This window comes from Esox lucius, chromosome 16, assembly GCF_011004845.1.
Source record: "Esox lucius isolate fEsoLuc1 chromosome 16, fEsoLuc1.pri, whole genome shotgun sequence".
Classification (NCBI taxonomy): Eukaryota; Metazoa; Chordata; class Actinopteri; order Esociformes; family Esocidae; genus Esox; species Esox lucius.
This window is the reverse complement of record NC_047584.1, coordinates 34681513-34701505: the sequence shown is the minus strand read 5'-3', so window position 1 is coordinate 34701505 and position 19993 is coordinate 34681513. Positions and strand designations below refer to the sequence as shown.

Sequence of the window (19993 nt, the reverse complement as noted above, 5' to 3'; positions counted from 1 at the left end):
GTCATTGTGGTAGAAGTAGTAGTAGTAGTCGTTGTATTGGTAGCAGTAGCAGTAGTCGTCATCATCGTAGTGGTAGGAGCAGTACTAGTAGTCGTTGTATTGGTAGCAGTAGTAGTAGCAGTAGTAGTCGTTGTATTGGTAGCAGTAGTAGTAGTCTTCATCGGTGTGGTAGGAGCAGTAGTAGTAGTGGTAGTCGTCGTAGTGGTAGCAGTAGTAGTTGTTGTAGTGGTAGCAATAGTAGTTGTAGTCGTCATCGTAGTGGTAGTAGTTGTAGTCGTCATAGTGTCAGCAGTATTAGTAGGAGTAGTCCTCGTCGTCATCGTAGTGGTAGTTGTCGTAGTAGTAGTCGTCGTCATCGTAGTTGTAGTAGTCGTTGTCGTCATCGTAGTGGTAGTAGTAGTCGTCGTCATCGTAGTGGTAGTAGTAGTCATCGTAGTGGTAGTAGTCATAGTAGTCGTCATCGTAGTTAGTAGTAGTAGTAGTAGTAGTAGTAGTCGTCATCGTCATCATAGTGGTAGTAGTTGTTGTAGTCCATCGTAGTTAGTAGTTGTCGTCATAAGTAGTAGTAGTAGTAGTAGTCATTGTAGTCGTCATTGTAGTGGTAGTAGTTGTTGTAGTCGTCATCGTAGTAGTAGTAGTAGTCATTGTAGTCGTCATCGTAGTGGTAGTAGTAGTCATTGTAGTCATCATCGTAGTGGTAGTAGTAGTCGTTGTAGTCGTCGTCATCGTAGTGGAAGTAGTCGTTGTAGTCGTCATCATAGTGGTAGTAGTAGTCGTAGTGGTAGCAGTGTTTGATCTTGGCTGGATGCTTTTGGAGGGCAGGGTATGTACTAGTGGTTTGCCTATCTCATCATACTTGTATCCGTAATTGTATCTGTTTGTCAATGTTGATACTCATAACCACATACCTTTGATCGGAAAAAACCTGAAACTGCGTTTAAGAGTGTTTCGAAGTAAAAAAATCCATAAAAAGCCCAAATGGCATATTAACACGACTCATTCTTATAGCCCTTCCAACAAAACATGCAAATAAATAATGCTAGTCTGCCAGCTACTTTTAGTTCTCTCCTAACACCCATGGCTTTTTCACTTTAGAGAGGGGCAAAGCATTTCTCTTCCAACACCCAGACTATGACAAAACATTTGTACAATTAGCATTTACTTTTACATTTGTCATTTTATCCTCTAATAACCAATATTTCATTCAGAAACCATTTCTGGCATTAGTAATAGTAGAATTTAAGCAAACAATGCTTTCTCCAAGACAGAAAATTATTATTAATAGAGCATTGTTATGTATAATTTAAGGATGTGTTTGAGTATCTAAAAAAGCTGCAGACTTAATCACACTTGAACCAGCTCAGTTTTTTTGTTACAGTGAGAAGGTGCTGGATTTGTTTGGAATTCTGTGAGTACTCAGCAAACCCCTAGTACAGATTCTCTGAGCACTCAGCACACTCCTAGTACAGATTCTCTGAGTACTCAGTACACTCCTAGTACAGATTCTCTGAGTACTCAGCACATCCCTAGTACAGATTCTCTGAGTACATAGCACACCCTTAGTACAGATTCTCTGAGTACTCAGCACATCCCTAGTACAGATTCTCTGAGTACATAGCACACCCTTAGTACAGATTCTCTGAGTACTCAGCACATCCCTAGTACAGATTCTCTGAGTACATAGCACACCCTTAGTACAGATTCTCTGAGTACTCAGCACATCCCTAGTACCAAAGGCATGACTGGTTTCCCCTTTATCAGGGACAGGACCACAAAACTCAGCACAGGATCAGGGTAGCTCAAAGGTTAGGGTTCAAGGGTCAGGAATTGGAACAGAACATGGACATAGAAAAGGAAAGAATAAAAGTAAGAGTGCTCCATCTCCTCTTCCTGATGTTTCTTTCCCAACTCATGTCTTATTCACCTTTTTTCCTCAACATGTCATGTGTTGTGTTTGGACATGCTGGACCTCAGCATCAGTGTGCACTCCTGGGGGACTTCTGGGTTGTCAACCATGCGCTGCCATAGCCTCTGTTCTTCTCCAAATGAGTCCATCCAGTCCACCTGTTTTCCATAGCTATGGCCTGCAGAAAGACAACCGTTCATTCCTGTCCCTTACGTACATACACATAGCCAATTACACAAGCATTTAAAGCATTTTTTGGGGGCTCCGTATTCCAGGAATTCAGACTAGAATGTGTAAATTGCCCCAGGGGTTAAAAAGCAGTCTATCAGTTTGAGGTTTTTTTTACAGCATGTTTGGAACCCCATTTTTGCCTGGACCACTTAAGTGGAGCACTTGTGAGGAGATTTGCCTGTGTTTACAGTACACTGGTTATAACCTTCAGGATGTACTTTACAGTACACTGGTTATAACCTTCAGTATGTACTGTACAGTAAGCCTAAAATAAAAACCAGTTTAAGGTTATATTTCAACTGTTTCTGGTGGATTTTCGAAGTACGCATCCGTGTATGCTTTTTGGGTCAGGATAGACAAAAACCTAGTTGGCTACAACATTCAGTAACTACGTTACAGTAAGCCTAAACTAAAACTGTTTACGGTTATACAGTATTGCAACTATTTCTGGTGGATTTTTGAAGTAGACTACTAAAATGCATTATAACTACATTACAGAGAATGAAACAATGTAAGCTACCATCTGCTTAGTGACTTATTGACTGTATATAATCATGTTTTTTTAACATACATCACTGCCCCTTTCATGGCCACTGTGTAGAATCGTGCCTCGAACATTTTCAACATTAAAACAAGACCAGAATAGTATTATCTTGTTCAGGGTGGTTTAGGGTAAAAAGGAGAGTACTACGAGTGTCTTAAGCGAGTATGAGGTGACTACAAGTTATTGCAAAGTGATTGACAGACTGGAAAGTTTAAATGGGGAATATCTCTGGCATTCTAGGGAATTGTGTAGTTTTTACATATGCTTTAGCTAATATATATTATCTTATGCTTTTGCTACTGGCTGTTGAGTGACTAAGATGGTAGATGCAGTGAGTTCCATATTTGCATATAGCCCTACTGAAGCTGTGACTGCCTGTGGCCCACAGGTCTGAGGAGCATTCAAACTGGCACAAGAGAACTTAAGGACCAAACAGGCCAACCTATCACAGCCCATTCAAACAGACCTGTCCCTCCATTTAGCCGGACTCCACCCAGGAAGACGTTGCTGGCCAGAGCCTCCTTGTCCCAGACTGTGAGCTCCAGACACACATTATTCAGGTCTCCGGCCTGCAGGCCACAGTAAGTAAATGTGTGGTTCCATTGGGGGTTTACGGTGCGTCGCACCACAGCTGTCTTGTGCTTGGTAGATTTACTGTTGTCAGGCAGCAAATACCTGGATGGCAAATAAGAAATACAACAAGAGAACAGGAAGTAGGTAGGTGGCCCTTCCGTTTCCTCTACTACAAATAAAGGCTGGATGAACCTGATGTGTCTGGGTAAAGCTAAAAGGGCCCTACCCTTTCACAAATGGATCCGAAGTTCCTCCAGACTTTACAGCAGTCAAGTTCTTGGCCTCCTTCACCAGTAGTTCCACCATGCCTCCTTTGGGCAGCTTGATGCTGGTTTTCTTCCCTTTCAGAAAGCCTTTCTTCACTGGGAGGACAGCAAGTGAGAAATTAATAGGCAAAAGTTTCAATAGTCTATGGTTAAATGTCTAGTTGTGTTGGGGAAGGTAAAGCAGAGTAGGGAGTTGTGGAGAACCTTGGACTTGGTCCAGTGGTAGCATGAGGTTCTTCTCTGCAGGGATGTACTTCAGAACCACAGTCAGCTCTCCTTTATACTGGAGTGTAGAATCCATCTTGCTGTCCATCTACAAACAGAACAGACATACAGCATACACCACCCATCCAGTAATGCCTCCACATAAAAACTACTGACCCTCAGATACCTTGGGCTGCAGGGAATACCACTCTTCCAAGTTGGTGGCAAATTCCCAGGAGTCAAAGGTCAGCTCAACCTCCCCCAGGAAGCTGTTGTGTCCGATGCGATCGTGGTGCCACACAGACAACTGCAGCGTACGTGTCTCCAACTGCGAGTGGCTGATGATGTACTACACAGGAAAAATAAGAAGCAACTCAAATGTTTATCTGGTGGCCAGTTGAAAAGGTATAAACTGAATAAACACACTCACAAACATGTTCCTTTTTCATTTTAATATCCATTTGATAGGTGTAGTGACGACAAACAGGCATGTTTCTGTGACAGCCTTCGTCAGCATATGCTAGTTGTGTCCACTGGCGCCAAATTAATGGTTATTAAAATGTAAAAGGAACAAGTACATTCTACACAGTAGGGCAATAGAGATGGTAGGTGAGGGTTGCAGCCCTACAGACAGGGTGCAGTGAATGCTGCTGGAGACTGACATATTGAGAGTAAATGGTAGTGCAAGTTAATGTCAACACATAGGAGACACATACCAAATATATATAGTAAAAGTATTTTTTATTTGTCAGATGCACTGAATAGCGTCGTTCTGAACAGTAAAATTTACGCAGTAGTAAAATCTACGCAGTAGGTATTAAGAAAAATGTAAAGCAAAAATATACATAACAATAACAACTAACAGCAATTCCAGAGAATGCAGAAATAGGGTATATGGACAGTATAAATAGAAATCTTAAATATTATAAATATAAGCCCAGTAGTGCTCATGTGATCAACAGATCAGTGTTGCTGGTTATGGTCTGGGGGAAAAACTGTTTGAGAGTCTTGATGTTTGTGCCCTGATGTTCCGGTAGACGACAGCAGTGTGAACAGACTAAAGCCTGGGTGGCTGTAGTCTTTCATGATGTTCCATTGCTTTCCTAAGGCATTATGTATGGTAAATGCATGGAAGTGAGATGGCAACCGATTAAGGGCTCTGCAGACTTCACTACCCTCTGGAGGGCCTTGCGATCAGCAGCAGAGCAGCTGCCGTACCAGGCAGTAATGCAGCCTGAGATGATGCTCTCAATGGTGGACCTGAAGAAGTTGGTTAGAGTTTTTCCAGACATGCCAAACTTCTTGAGTCTCCTCAGGAAGTATAGGCACTTTTGGGTGCTTTTACCATCGAGTCTGCTTGCCTGGACCAGGTGAGGTAATTTTTGATAAACACACAGAGTTAACTCAGTTTGTTTATCAAAAAGTCTGAGCCTCTTTCCACTTCAGCTCCATCGGTGTATGGGGGCATGACCCCCCCCCCCCACACACACAGTCATGCGTGAACAGGGAGTACAGGAGGGGACTGAGTACGCAGCCCTGTGGGGCTCCAGTGTTCAGGGTCAGTGCAGAGGAGGTGAGGTTGCCAATTCTTACCACCTGGGGTCTGCCCATCAGGAAGTCCAGGATCCAGTTGCAAAGGGAGGAGTTAAGACCCAGAGTCCTGAGCTTAGGAACTAGCCTAGCAGGCTAAATAATGTTGAATGCTGAGGTGTCAGGAAGGGTGGAGCAGATGTGGAGCAGATGTGGGTTCTGATCTGCCGATCAAAGCACTCCATGATGGCAGAGGTGATGGAAGGTTTCTTCGGTACAGGGAGGATGGTGGTCTGTTGGAAGCAGGAGGGGACTGCAGACTGAGACAGAGAGAGGTTGAATATGGAGGTGAAAACCTCAGCTAGCTGGTCGGTACACACCCTGAAAACACGGCCTGGAATGCCAACTGGCTCTGGTGACCTCTTTGAAAAGCTCTCCTCAGTTCAGCCGTGGTTAGGGACAGAGTGCAGTCGTCCTGGTCCTTGGCTAACCTTCCAGAAGGTTGCATAGGAGGTGTTGAGCTCATCGAGGACGGAGGCGGCGGGATGAGCATCACTGCGGTTTCTCCCTTTGTAGTCTGTGATGTATCCAGTCCTCCACACATGCGTCTGGGGTCAGAGCTGTAGTCTCTTTTTGCATCTCTAATAACCTTCCAAAGGCCATATCTGGACCTCCTCAACGCCTCCAGGTCTCCGGAACCAGGTCCCTACCATACCAAATTCCAGGCAGGGGAGGGGTGTGTATCTGGTCCGTATCTGTGAATAACAATGGTCAACAGTCTGATTACCACGGGTAGGTAAGTAAATGTGCAGGTGGTATTTCAGCAAAAATTTGCCCTAATGAAGTCACCAACAACAATAAAAGCTGCCTCAGGTTGAACGTCCTCTAGTCCATTAATTACTCCATAAAGGTCCTCCAGCGCATGTATTTTTCTGCCTGCAGGGGAATGTAGACTGCTGTGATTATCGTGGAGCTGAATTCCTGCAGAAGGTAGAAGGGACGTATTTCTATAGTTAAGAGCTCCAGGTCTGCTGAACAGTGTGTTGAAAGTACTGCAACATCCAAACCCCAGTGAGAGTTCACCATAATGCACACCCTGCCATCTCCATGTTTTCCTGACTCAGAGGTTTGGTCCTGCCAGTTGATGGAAAAACCAGCCGGGGTTATGGCCTAGTCAGGCACCATAGGGTCTAACTAAGTCTCAGAAAACGCAACAGTTCACAATGTCCCGCTGGACGTTAATCAGTGCATGTAGTTTGTCCATTTTATTGTCCAGGGATTGAACATTTGCAAGTAAAATGCTCGGCAGTGGCGGATTGCAGTATCTCATTCGAGATCTACATAGGATGTTGGCATGTTTCCCTCTCTTCTTTCTTCTCTGGCATGTTAATAAACAAATCAGGAAAAAGGAGTTGTAGCAACTGTTCCGGTAAGTTGAGAACAAGTATCCTGTATCCAGTAATAATGAACTTACAAAAGTGCTTGATGAACATACTGTATGAGCAACAGTGCAGCGTGTACAAAAATTAAAACAACAATAATAAGCAAAAAACAACATAGTGAATGAGGAGCCATTCTCAGTATATATAACCCTAACCCTACTTTACCCTAACCTCAATAACCTAACCTCCTAACCCAAAGTGAAACCCAATTTGAACATTATGCCTAATAGTACAACCTAGTAGGGATCTGCCAAAAACTGCCAAAATAAAAAACTAATGGGGACCTGCCAAAAAAAAACCTAGTGGGGACCAGCCAAAAGAAAACTGGTAGGGACCTGCCAAACAAACCTTGAGGGGACCTGCCAATTTTTTTTTTTATGGGGACATACATGTCAGGTTTGACTTTGTGGGGGCTTCAGGTCCCCCGATATGCACATGCACGCACACATGCACACACTCTCTTTACGCAAGTTGATCCCATCCAAGGACTCAGGCTGAATCTCAAATCGCATACTTGCAACCTATATAATATGACAGATTAGTATGCAAGAACATTAGTACACTGAATATAGTATGCCAAAGTTAATCTTCAGTCTCACTAGTATGGGTTCAAGTCTTAACCTGAATCTATATGTGGTGGAAGTAAACTTCATAAGAAACTCTAGTCAGTTTAATACAATGCTTAATGGTGTCTAGCTAAATATTCAAACTTAGCGTGATGTTAATGTGTGACAAAATGATCTAATGTTGAGACAGAATTTTATGATGAGGTAGTATGTCCCAATCGGTCCCAATACTGGCATATTAACTTACTATATACTAAACAGTACGTAATTCACCATCATCCACAAAGTACGTATTTGTAGTATGTGATTTGAGATTTAGCCTCACTTTCAAAAACCAACTTAACATGTTTAACTGTCTCCCACACTATATACTTATTCATTTACTAGCTTGAATGCACACACTCACTCCCTCACCCTAAGGTTCTCGTTGAATACAGGGTTTATTGTGTTGGCCTTGATGCTGGTCTTCCTCTTGCTCTGGCGAGACTTATCTGGGAGGAGATAAGCCTTCACGTAGCTGCACATTGAAATGTCAGTCAATCAGACAGAATTTACAAGAGACAGATTGATTAATGATGAATTCCCCCACTTTTCATCCTGATATTTTTTATCTCCCCCACTTTTCACTCTTAAGATATTCTTTATCTCTCCAGCTGAAAACTGTTTACATAAAATAATGTTTATGCACTGAAAGTCCCTTTAAATAATATATCTGGTATTACTGAAGTTAAAATGTGTGTGTGTGTGTGTATGTATGTATGTATGTATGTATGTATGTATGTATGTATGTGTGTGTGTGTGTTTGTGGGTTCTCCTACGCGTCTGTTCGTTGCCTCCTCTCATCCCCGGTGGCCAGGTTGCGACCCTCCTTCACCAGGACATTGAGGGCACCGGTCTTATAGCTGTAATTAATATTCAACAGCAGCTCTCCACTCACGCTGGCGTTGCCATAGTCACCAGTTTCACTGTACATACTCATGATACTGTTCAGACTGCTCTGTGAGGAGAATAGAGGGGGAAGTAGTGGGAGACGGTTAGAGAGGGAGGGGTAGAGAGGGAGGGGTTAGAGAGGGAGGGGTTAGAGAGGAAAATTAGTGAGAGTGTAGTAAAAGAGGAATTAGGAGGGTGGAGTCAGGACAGATACAAGAGGGTGGAGTCAGGACAGATACAGGAGGGTGGAGTCAGGACAGATACAGGAGGGTGGAGTCAGGACAGATACAGGAGGGTGGAGTCAGGACAGAAACAGGAGGGTGGAGTCAGGACATGGGTGAAAAGGCGTATAAAAGAGGAAAGGAAGAAAGTACAAGTAGACAGTAAGAAGAAAGACTGAGGAGGGCAAGGACAGTTTTTGCAGGTAAAAATGCTGAAACTGACACATTTTGTAATTTCAGTTGTGATGGTTTTGGATGGGTAATATCTTAAAGTCGTGATGGGTTTGGCTGGGTAATATCCTAAAGTTGTGATGGGTTTGGCTGGGTAATGTCCTAAAGTTGTGATGGGTTTGGATGGGTAATGTCCTAAAGTTGTTATGGATTTGGATGGGTAATGTCCTAAAGTTGTGATGGGTTTGGATGGGTAATGTCCTAAAGTTGTTATGGGTTTGGATGGGTAATGTCCTAAAGCTAAATACAGTCATGTCATAGTTATTATGACAAATGAGCAACCTAGCAACTCACTGTTTGCACCACCTGATGACAATCTATTCACATTAAGTGCATGCAGATACACACACACACACACGAGGCAAGCACTCACAGTCTCTGCGTCCGAGTCGCCAGGCAAACTGAGGCAGCCCCATTTTCTCTCTGAGCCGGGAGTAGAAGACTGACAGCCAGAGGAAGAACAGAACCAGGACGGTGGAGCAGACGATGAAGGAGGAGTGAAGAGGACAGGGGAGTAAGAATGGAAAAAGAGAGCATAAAGGAGAGAGAGAGGGAAAGAAGATTGAAGAGAAAGGATGGAGGAAGAAGAGGACAGTGGGTGGAGGAGAAAAGGAGGGAGTGGGGTGAAAGATATAGTACATTTGAAAATGTAAAGGACAGGGACACAGGAGAACAGGCCCCAGGTACCAGAACAAAACCCCCTAGATCCCCCCCATCACCAGGAGAACAGACCTGTGTTACCAGAACAGAACCCCCTAGATCTCCCCATCACCAGGAGAACAGACCTGTGTTACCAGAACAGAACCCCCTAGATCTCCCCATCACCAGGAGAACAGACCTGTGTTACCAGAACAAAACCTCCTAGATCCCCCCCATCATCAGACACTGAGACAAAACAGAATCTATTATGGTTGCCATGGTGATTATCAGAGGATGTAGGCCTGGGGTCAAACATGAATAAACACACACACGAGAAAGACACGACAGGAAGGGTAAAAACACCAGTAAAAATCAAAACCATCCACTCACAGGATGATGTCAAACTGTGTGCGTTTACTGCTAGTACTAGTGCTTATACACTGTGCTTATACACTGCTTATAAAAGTAGTGTTAGGAGACTTGAAAGAGAGCGGTTCGAGTAACATTTTTTAATTGAAATACTACAAAATAATATGTGGAGAATTATTCCATTCGCTTCAGGAAATATAGTGTAGTATAAAAAGGCATACACCTGCAGTATATTACTGTGATCTATGCCCACCACCACCACCTACAGTATATTACTGTGATCTATGCCCACCACCACCACCTACAGTATATTACTGTGATCTATGCCCACCACCACCTACAGTATATTACTGTGATCTATGCCCACCACCACCTACAGTATATTACTTTGAACTATGCCCACCACCACCACCTACAGTAAATTACTGTGATCTATGCCCACCACCACCACCTACAGTATATTACTTTGAACTATGCCCACCACCACCTACAGTAAATTACAGTGATCTATGCCCACCACCACCACCTACAGTATATTACTTTGAACTATGCCCACCACCACCTACAGTAAATTACAGTGATCTATGCCCACCACCACCACCTACAGTATATTACTTTGAACTATGCCCACCACCACCTACAGTAAATTACAGTGATCTATGCCTACCACCACCACCTACAGTATATTACTTTGAACTATGCCCACCACCACCTACAGTATATTACTATGATCTATGCCCACCACCACCACCTACAGTATATTACTTTGAACTATGCCCACCACCACCTACAGTATATTACTGTGGATAGAACATACATAAACAACAGGCTTAGTCTCTCTCTAAAACTGAAAGAAATAATGGAATATCAATATTTCTTAAACTGCACATTAAATAAAAATCCAGATGAAAAAAGACAAAAAACAAACAAGTTATTTAAATATTTAATCATTATATAACCTTGGTGTGTGTTTATCTCGGCATGTGTGTGTGGCATCTGTGTGTGTGTGTATTACCGTAGACATAGCGTGTGTGTTCTGAGTGGTGTGTGTGTGTATTACCATAGACATAGCGTGTGTGTTCTGAGTGGTGTGTGTTCTTAGTGGTGTGTGTGTATTACCGTAGACATAGCGTGTGTTCTGAGTGGTGTGTGTTCTTAGTGGTGTGTGTGTATTACCGTAGACATAGCGTGTGTGTGTGTGTATTACCGTAGACATAGTGTGTGTGTTCTGAGTGGTGTGTGTGTATTACCGTAGACATAGCGTGTGTGTTCTGAGTGGTGTGTGTGTGTATTACCGTAGACAATAGACATAGCGTGTGTGTTCTGAGTGGTGTGTGTTCTGAGTGGTGTGTGTGTGTGTATTACCGTAGACATAGCGTGTGTGTGTGTGTATTACCGTAGACATAGTGTGTGTGTTCTGAGTGGTGTGTGTGTATTACCGTAGACATAGCGTGTGTGTTCTGAGTGGTGTGTGTGTGTATTACCGTAGACAATAGACATAGTGTGTGTGTTCTGAGTGGTGTGTGAGTGTGTGTGCATTACCGTAGACAATAGACATAGTGTGTGTGTTCTGAGTGGTGTGTGAGTGTGTGTGTATTACCGTAGACATAGTGTGTGTGTTCTGAGTGGTGTGTGTGTGTGTATGTATTACCGTAGACAATAGACATAGTGTGTGTGTTCTGAGTGGTGTGTGTGTGTGTATTACCGTAGATATAGCGCTGCTTACACGTCGGCTGGTGGCTTTGCTGTGTGCTGATATTAGAGCATCAATGTCCTCGTCTTTCTCATCTTCAAACTCCTGCAGAACACAGAACCCATCACATACCATCAGACCATCCAATGTCTCAATTCTCAATAATGATGCAATAAAGTGCAAACATATCAGTGTAGGTGGATGCAGTTTGTTTTCTTTAAATCAGGGCAGTTAAAACCTGCATGTTAATTGAATTCCCCACCCATCACACACCATTAGGAGGAAATCCCGGGGGAGATGGGGGAAACTTGGCCCCCCCATCCTGGGGAAAACTATGATTTGTCCCCCAAATACATCACTGTAAACATAACTGTAATTTCACAAATATTGGTAAGAAACAATGAATGCTGATTATAAAAAATGTATTAGCCACCCATCACACGCCATCATTAAACACTCTGTGAGTGTATTAATTTGATTACCCAGCCATCACACACGCCATCATTAAACACTCTGTGAGTGTATTAATTTGATTACCCAGCCATCACACATGCCGTCTTTAAACTCTCTGTGAGTGTATTAATTTGATTACCCACCCATCACACATGCCGTCTTTAAACTCTCTGTGAGTGTATTAATTTGATTACCCACCCATCACACACGCCGTCTTTAAACTCTCTGTGAGTGTATAAATTTGATTACCCACCCATTACACACTGTCTTTAAACTCTGTGAGTGTATTAATTTGATTACCCACCCATCACACACGCCGTCTTTAAACTCTCTGTGAGTGTATTAATTTGATTACCCACCCATCACACACGCCGTCTTTAAACTCTCTGTGAGTGTATTAATTTGATTACCCACCCATCACACACGCCGTCTTTAAACTCTCTGTGAGTGTATTAATTTGATTACCCACCCATCACACACGCCGTCTTTAAACTCTCTGTGAGTGTATTAATTTGATTACCCACCCATCACACACGCCGTCTTTAAACTCTCTGTGAGTGTATAAATTTGATTACCCACCCATCACACACGCCGTCTTTAAACTCTCTGTGAGTGTATTAATTTGATTACCCACCCATCACACACGCCGTCTTTAAACTCTCTGTGAGTGTATTAATTTGATTACCCACCCATCACACACGCCGTCTTTAAACTCTCTGTGAGTGTATTCATTTGATTACCCACCCATCACACACGCCGTCTTTAAACTCTCTGTAAGTGTATTCATTTGATTACCCACCCATCACACACGCCGTCTTTAAACTCTCTGTGAGTGTATTAATTTGATTACCCACCCATCACACACGCCGTCTTTAAACTCTCTGTGAGTGTATTAATTTGATTACCCACCCATCACACACGCCGGCTTTAAACTCTCTGTGAGTGTATTAATTTGATTACCCACCCATCACACACGCCGTCTTTAAACTCTCTGTAAGTGTGTGGCATCTAGTCAGACTGAGTGCAAATTACTGTAGATAGGTCCCACGTTTTCTTTAAAGGCTACTATAAATACAGAGAGGTAGAGGCCCACTTGCTCCAACACAAAGCTTCTTTAAAGGCATGTTTACTATGCATACAGAGGTGTAGAGGCCATTCAGATCTGACACCTTCTCCAACACACAGCTTCCAGCCTTGCTACTGAGCACACATGGATGTCAGCCTACACTCACTGATGGAATACATACACTTAAGACAGACCACTGCTGATATTGCCTGGGTTAATATGCATAGGATGTATAGATTATAGAGGATGTTTGCTACACTGTGTTGTGTATAAAACCACTGTTTTTATGTAGAAAAGATAATGGTTTTATTACAACAGAAATTGAATATCTTTCACGGTCACGACACAAGGCGCAGAGCGAGCACAACCGTGACTAGCACAAACAATGATCCACAACATAAATGACTAAAAGGGCAACTTAAATAGAGTCCCCAATTAGAGGCAATGCAGTGCAGCTGCCTCTAATTGGGGAGAACAAAAACTGGCTGTGGCCCCCAGATGCATAGAGATGCCTTCAGGCCCCCAGCCAGGACCTGACACCAGCAATATTAATATCAAGTGGAAAATTGTAAAAATAAAGAAACATTTGATGACTGGTAATGTATTAACTGTAAGTGGTTAAAAGACAAACATGTCAAATTTAAATGATGGGAGCAAAGATGGGGAAAGATAAGTTGGATGAAGTGTGGTGCACAAGATGTGGCCAAAGGTGTGTGTGTGTTTCTGTGTGTATGAAAATACCATGTCATTGAGCCCAGGGACAGATCGGCTTCTCACACTGAGAGCCTCATCACTAGCAGAACCCGGAACAGACAGGTCCACTTCAGAACGACTACGATCTAAAGAGAGAGAAAGACAAGGTCTTACCTTACCAAAGGCATACATAGAAACAGTCAGTGAACCTGAGTTATCATTAATGACAGTGTTCCTGAGATATTATTAATTACAGTGTTCCTGAGGTATTGTTAGTTACAGTGTTCCTGAGGTATTGTTAGTTACAGTGTTCCAGAGGAATCGTTAGTTAGTGTTCCAGAGGAATCGTTAGTAACAGTGTTCCTGAGTTATCGTTAGTTACAGTGTTCCAGAGTTATCGTTAGTTACAGTGTTCCAGAGTTATCGTTCGTTACAGTGTTCCAGAGTTATCATTAGTTACAGCGTTCCCGAGTTATCGTTAGTTACAGTGTTCCCAAGTTATCCTTAGTTACAGTGACCCAAGTTATCGTTAGTTATAGTATCCCTGAGTTATCATTAGTGACAGGGTTCCTGAGATAATATTAGTTACAGTGTTCCTGAGTTATCGTTAGTTATAGTATTCCTGCGTTATCGTTAGTTATAGTATTCCTGAGTTATCGTTAGTTAGTGTTCTTGAGTTATCATTAGTAACAGTGTTCTTGAGTTATTGTTAGTTAGCATTCCTGAGTTATCATTAGTTACAGTGTTCCTGAGTTATTGTTAGTGTTTCTGAGTTATCATTAGTTACAGTGTTCCTGAGTTATTGTTAGTGTTTCTGAGTTATCATTAGTTACAGTGTTCCTGAGTTATTGTTAGTGTTTCTGAGTTATCATTAGTTACAGTGTTCCTGAGTTATTGTTAGTGTTTCTGAGTTATCATTAGTTACAGTGTTCCTGAGTTATTGTTAGTGTTTCTGAGTTATCATTAGTTACAGTGTTCCAGTATGTCCTCAACAGTGGAGCGGGTGTGATTTACAGCCTATGGAAAACTCCTGTGCTCCCAATCTAACATACTGTACTCCTTCCTAACCTAATACTTCCAAAGATGGCATAAAGGACCCAGTTGGCATAAAGGACCAAGAGGGCATAAAGGACCCAGATGGCATAAAAGAGCTCTTTAACAAGCTGATCCTTACACAACTAATCCAAAATCACACCAGACCTAACCTTAAGGTTCCTACAAAGTCTACACTAATTGATTATATTTTAACAAATGTTTATTCCTTTTAATTTTGATGATTATAACTGACAACTAATGAAAAACCCAAATTCAGTATCTCAGAAAATTTGAATATTGTGAAAAGGTTCAATATTGAAGACACCTGGTGCCACACTCTAATCAACTAATTAACCCAAAACACCTGCAAAGGCCTTTAAATGGTCTCTCAGTCTAGTTCTGTAGGCTACACAATCATGGGGAAGACTGCTGACTTGACAGCTGTCCAAAAGACCACCATTGACACCTTGCACAAGGAGGGTAAGACACAAAAGGTCATTGCTAAAGAGGCTGACTGTTCACAGAGATCTGTGTCCAAGCACATTAATAGAGAAACAAAGAGAAGGAAAAGATGTGGTAGAAGAAAAGTGTACAAGCAATAGGGATGACCGCACCCTGGAGAGGATTGTGAAACAAAACCCATTTAAAAATGTGGGGGAGATTCACAAAGAGTGGACTGCAGCTGGAGTCAGTGCTTCAAGAACCACCACGCACAGACGTATGCAAGACATGGGTTTCAGCTGTCACATTCCTTGTATCAAGCCACTCTTGAACAAGACACATCGTCAGAAGCGTCTCGCCTGGGCTAAAGACAAAAAGGACTGGACTGCTGCTGAGTTATGTTCTCTGATGAAAGTAAATTCTGCATTTCCTTTGGAAATCAAGGTCCCAGAGTCTGGAGGAAGAGAGGAGAGGCACAGAATCCACGTTGCTTAAAGTCCAGTGTAAAGTTTCCACAGTCAGTGATGGTTTGGGGTGCCATGTTATCTGCTGGTGTTGGTCCACTGTGTTTTCTGAGGTCCAAGGTCAACACAGCCATCTACCAGGAAGTTTTAGAGCACTTTTAGAGTCTCTCATAACACCTGGGCAGTGCCACAGACTGATCGACTCCATGCCACGCCGCATTGCTGCAGTAATTCAGGCAAAAGGAGCCCCAACTAAGTATTGAGTGTCAGTATGTGTGTAATGAATTAATATAATATACAAGTTTCACTTTTTAAATAGAATTACTGAAATAAATCAACTTTTTTATGATATTCTAATTGTATGACCAGCACCTGTATGTGAGTGTACCATACACACACAGTGGTGAGGAGAGGTGAGGATAGTGTTGTCACAATGATACCTGACGACACTGAAGCCCTGGAGACGGCAATGGTTGGGGTGGCAGTGCCAGACTCTGTCCTGCCATGCCTGGAGACGGAGTCTGCCATCTTGTCAAACACGCTGTCACTGGAGCAGAAACTTGTCACACTCTCTGCTCCATCCGGCTATAAACACACACAGAGGTGGGTTCTTGAGTGTTAATGAGTCCTTGTGTACCTATGTGTGTGTGTGTGTGTGTGTGTGTGCGCGCTGGGTTGCTGACCCTGACCCTCCTGTTCTTGCGGCTGGGTGTAGGGGACTGGTGCTGCTCCAGGGTTTGGGAACGCAGGTTGTTGGGTACAGTAGGTAACCCTGAAGGTTCCAGAGCCACAACACCCCTGAGAGCAGAAAACACATCACTGACTGAGATAATACATAACCTGGTGATTAGGGGCAGGGTCAGGGTTAAGGTCAGGGGTAGGTTCAGGTTTACTGAATTAAACATTGACCATGGAACATTAAATGTGTTCATTAAAGACACAGGTGAGAGAAACCTCTATAGACAGTGGAGAGTTCACCTTATGGGTGTGGTTTGTATGGGTGTGCTTGTAGGGGTGTGATTGTAGGGGTGTGGTTTGTGTGAGTGTGGTTTGTATGGGTGTGGTTTGTATGGGTGTGGTTTGTATGGGTGTGGTTTGTGTGAGTGTGGTTTGTATGGGTGTGGTTTGTAGGGTGTGGTTTGTGTAAGTGTGGTTTGTAGGGGTGTGGTTTGTATGGGTGTGGTTTGTATGGGTGTGGTTTGTGTAAGTGTGGTTTGTATGGGTGTGGTTTGTATGGGTGTGGTTTGTGTAAGTGTGGTTTGTAGGGGTGTGGTTTGTATGGGTGTGGTTTGTAGGGGTGTGGTTTGTGTAAGTGTGGTTTGTAGGGGTGTGGTTTGTATGGGTGTGGTTTGTAGGGGTGTGGTTTGTAAGCATGTTGTTTGGCTGTTTGGCCTTACCTGTGTGACTGAGGTGTGGAGCGGTTGCTGTGTACACTGTGCGTGTCTGTGTCAGGGACAAAACACACATTCCCACAATCTACCCCATTCTCTGGCTTCAGGTTGAGACAGCTGCCCCTCTTATCCATCAGCAACCTGGCATCCAACACACACAGCGAGTCAATAAACACTTTATCCACAATTACACTGGAGATACTACAAAACTTGTGAAGAGCCAGTTCTGGAATAACTATGGATGTGACACATTTACTTTCACTAAAATGTAAATCATGTAAAAAAAAAAAGCCTGTTCATTAAACAGTTCTAAAATTCCTCCCTCTGATAAAATACACATAGTAGGAGAGTGGTCACTTATATCTAAGGAGAACATCCCACTTGCAACATATCTGTCAGGGAAATTTGTAAAAATAAGTCGAACATGGAGAGTTTTTTTAGGGTCCTTCAGATTGATTGATTGATTGACTGACTCTTGTTAAATGGCGTAGTGGTTAGAGAAGCGGACTTGTGAATTATAAGCCCCGAGTTCGTATCTCCTTGCAGGCAAAGCGAAGTACGCATTGTGAATTATTCCGTAATGGCGAAAACTTCACTGGCTAAAACCTGGAAACTATATACGGTTATATTGCGACTGTTTCTGGCATGGAATTGTTCATCTTCAATCTCGCTAAAAATTGCTAAATTCTTGATTATTCCTAGGAAGTTAGTAGATACTAATAAACCTATTTAACACAATCCTTAATGGAGTCTAGCGACTGCTGAAACTTTGGATGCCATAGCATAGTGGTTAAAGACAGTGTATGTCATATGGAAGATCTACGTTAGAATCTATTGAGAGTAGCGACATTATTTCTGGTCTCTCATCTTTTCACTTGATGAAAAAGTTATCATCACCTTTATTGATAGTTATTGTATAAATGTCATTCACGAATTAAAATTACGTTGTTATGCCATGAAAGAAAAAAAAATGTTCTTATGACATGAAATGAAATAGCTTTGGCAGACTCGCAAAGCAATTGCTCAATTCTTATGACTATTCCAGTAAGTTAGTAGATAACAGTAAAGCTTATTACTGGCTAATACGCTGTCAATGTCATTCACGAATGGCCAATTAACCATTAAAACAGCCAGTGGCAAAAGGGGATTTGTTCAGGGTAGAGAGGCTACACTGACACCCAGCAACTGTACAGCTCTGTGGTGTTGTGTTTAACGACACAGCCTTTCATGTGGGTGACCTGGGTTTGAATCTCGAGGTGGCAACATCTTCTATTGCGCACTGGCTGAACTAGGCTTGCCTGGTTTCTCGTTGTTATACTATCATTAATTCCTAGTTGTAGGCATAGAACCAGAAACCCTTACCCTAACCCTATTGCTTTGGGATTGTGACAGATTTCAATATTGGAACTGAAAGATGACCTTTTATATAAATAGCTACACCACCCCTTTTCCCCTGCCTATCTGCCCTTTATAGATTAGATAGCTGTTATCAACTGTTCAAAGCACTTGGGGCTGGGAAAATATATTCCAGGGATATAGCCCCCAAAATCCCGGATCTGATGATATCCCGGCTAGTCCTTTATTACAAATCTCTGCATCGATCTTCTCTTGTGCAGTCATTGATGACATTATAAATTGCTGGTCTGTGATTGGCCACTGATAACACGTTGAAATTATCTAAATCCTACAGCTCCGGAATAAATTAAGAGACCATTGCACCTTTTTCTTTTTTTCCAAAAAAGTTGAAAAGGAAGGTTTTGAGTGAGGAACAGGAGGGTTTAAATTAAGAGACCACTGCAAATGAATGCTCCTGTTCCTCATTCAAAACCTTCCTTTTCAACAGTTTTGGAAAATAAAGAAAAAGGTACAGTGGTCTCTTCATTTTTTACGGAGCTGTATGTGTGGACAAAGTAAACACAGGAAGTGTGTTTCTCACCCTTTGGCTTTCCTCTTGGGACCACCCACCAGGTTCCTCACAGCACTTCTTCCTGATTTGGGTGTGTCCGGACGGTCAGGTGTGTGGACAATGTGGCCTGATACTGGAGACGTCCTGTGTGGACTTTCTGCTGGGCTGCTCATAATAGACTGTTTGACTACATCACTGCTGAGCACCGTCCCCTGGTTGAACCGTTTGGACCTCTCCTCCAGGAACCATTCTCCTGTCACCACCTTCAGCTCTCTGCCCATTAGAGACACAATCAAACAGGGACTCATGACCTCTGTACAGTACACTGGCCTCTCAACTGAAACCCTGGCACTGGCTCTACTGGTGAAGTCAATATGCTCTGAAATCGACATGTCACAGAGCAAATGACGATAGAATCAGAGAAGTTAAAAAACAAATAGGAGCTATCTGGAAATAATAAAACAGACAGGCACACTTGCTCACACACAGACATTGGTGCTACATACCATTATTTAATAGTATATGAATAGTATATATTATGTATACTATTAATTCTGGAAACCAACATTCGATAAATGAAATGGTTTCAGTTGAGCCTTAAATCATCCCTTCCACAGTTTTACTGTTCTTGTAAGGACCTTTGGTCAGTGACTTTATAACAAGCAGGCTTTGGACTCACAAGACTTTGGCGCAGACTGAGCACATCCAGTGCCGTCCTCTAGGGGCTGTGACACAGCAGGTGCTGCAGACACGTTCCAGGCACTCTGCACAGAGCTCCCCACGATCGAAAATCAGGCCCAAGCTCTTCAAGCAGCGGGCGCATTGACGCTCCCCAACCTCCTGGGGGCGCCGCAAACCTTTACGTTTTATCTCCACCAGCTCATTCTTCAGCTTCCTAACAGGAAAGAACAGAGGGGGAAATACATAAAATGTGTCATTTTTACAAATTATTATGATCATGATTGTAGTAGTGATTGCTTTGTGATTGTAGCGGTACAAATAAGTTGACGATAGTGTTAGATGCTGTAGTGTATTGTAATGATATAGACCTGTGACCTCACCGTATTCTCTTCTCTTCTCTTTTCCTCAGTTTCTCATCTTTTTGCAGGACACTGAGGATCATCTCTCGCTCATCCTCCAGCAGGAACGAGAGGTTTAGCTCCTCAGCACTTTTCTCCATCTGTCAGAAACTCAACCAG

At 42.7% G+C, this 19993-nt stretch overlaps 1 protein-coding gene across 5 annotated transcripts in view; it reads right to left on the bottom strand.

Moving 5' to 3' along the window:
• Window positions 1-684: 684 nt before the first annotated feature.
• The window catches only part of sytl5 (synaptotagmin-like 5), a 48536-nt gene continuing 29227 nt past the window's right edge, over window positions 685-19993 (bottom strand). For 2 of the 5 annotated variants that reach the window (XM_034286725.1, XM_034286727.1), the window contains exons 2-17: window positions 19856-19974; window positions 19474-19689; window positions 18825-19067; window positions 16895-17029; window positions 16181-16295; window positions 15938-16082; window positions 13606-13703; window positions 11358-11450; window positions 9018-9086; window positions 8081-8259; window positions 7677-7779; window positions 3912-4073; window positions 3725-3833; window positions 3481-3616; window positions 3148-3356; window positions 685-2084 (exon numbers count right to left, since the gene is read on the bottom strand). In XM_034286725.1, coding sequence (XP_034142616.1) covers window positions 1942-2084; window positions 3148-3356; window positions 3481-3616; window positions 3725-3833; window positions 3912-4073; window positions 7677-7779; window positions 8081-8259; window positions 9018-9086; window positions 11358-11450; window positions 13606-13703; window positions 15938-16082; window positions 16181-16295; window positions 16895-17029; window positions 18825-19067; window positions 19474-19689; window positions 19856-19974 — 2274 coding nt within the window. In that variant the 3' untranslated portion in view covers window positions 685-1941. Of the gene's footprint in view, window positions 2085-3147; window positions 3357-3480; window positions 3617-3724; window positions 3834-3911; window positions 4074-7676; window positions 7780-8080; window positions 8260-9017; window positions 9087-11357; window positions 11451-13605; window positions 13704-15937; window positions 16083-16180; window positions 16296-16894; window positions 17030-18824; window positions 19068-19473; window positions 19690-19855; window positions 19985-19993 lie in introns of all 5 variants that reach the window. The other 3 variants (XM_034286728.1, XM_034286726.1, XM_034286729.1) reach the window with 3 other exon arrangements.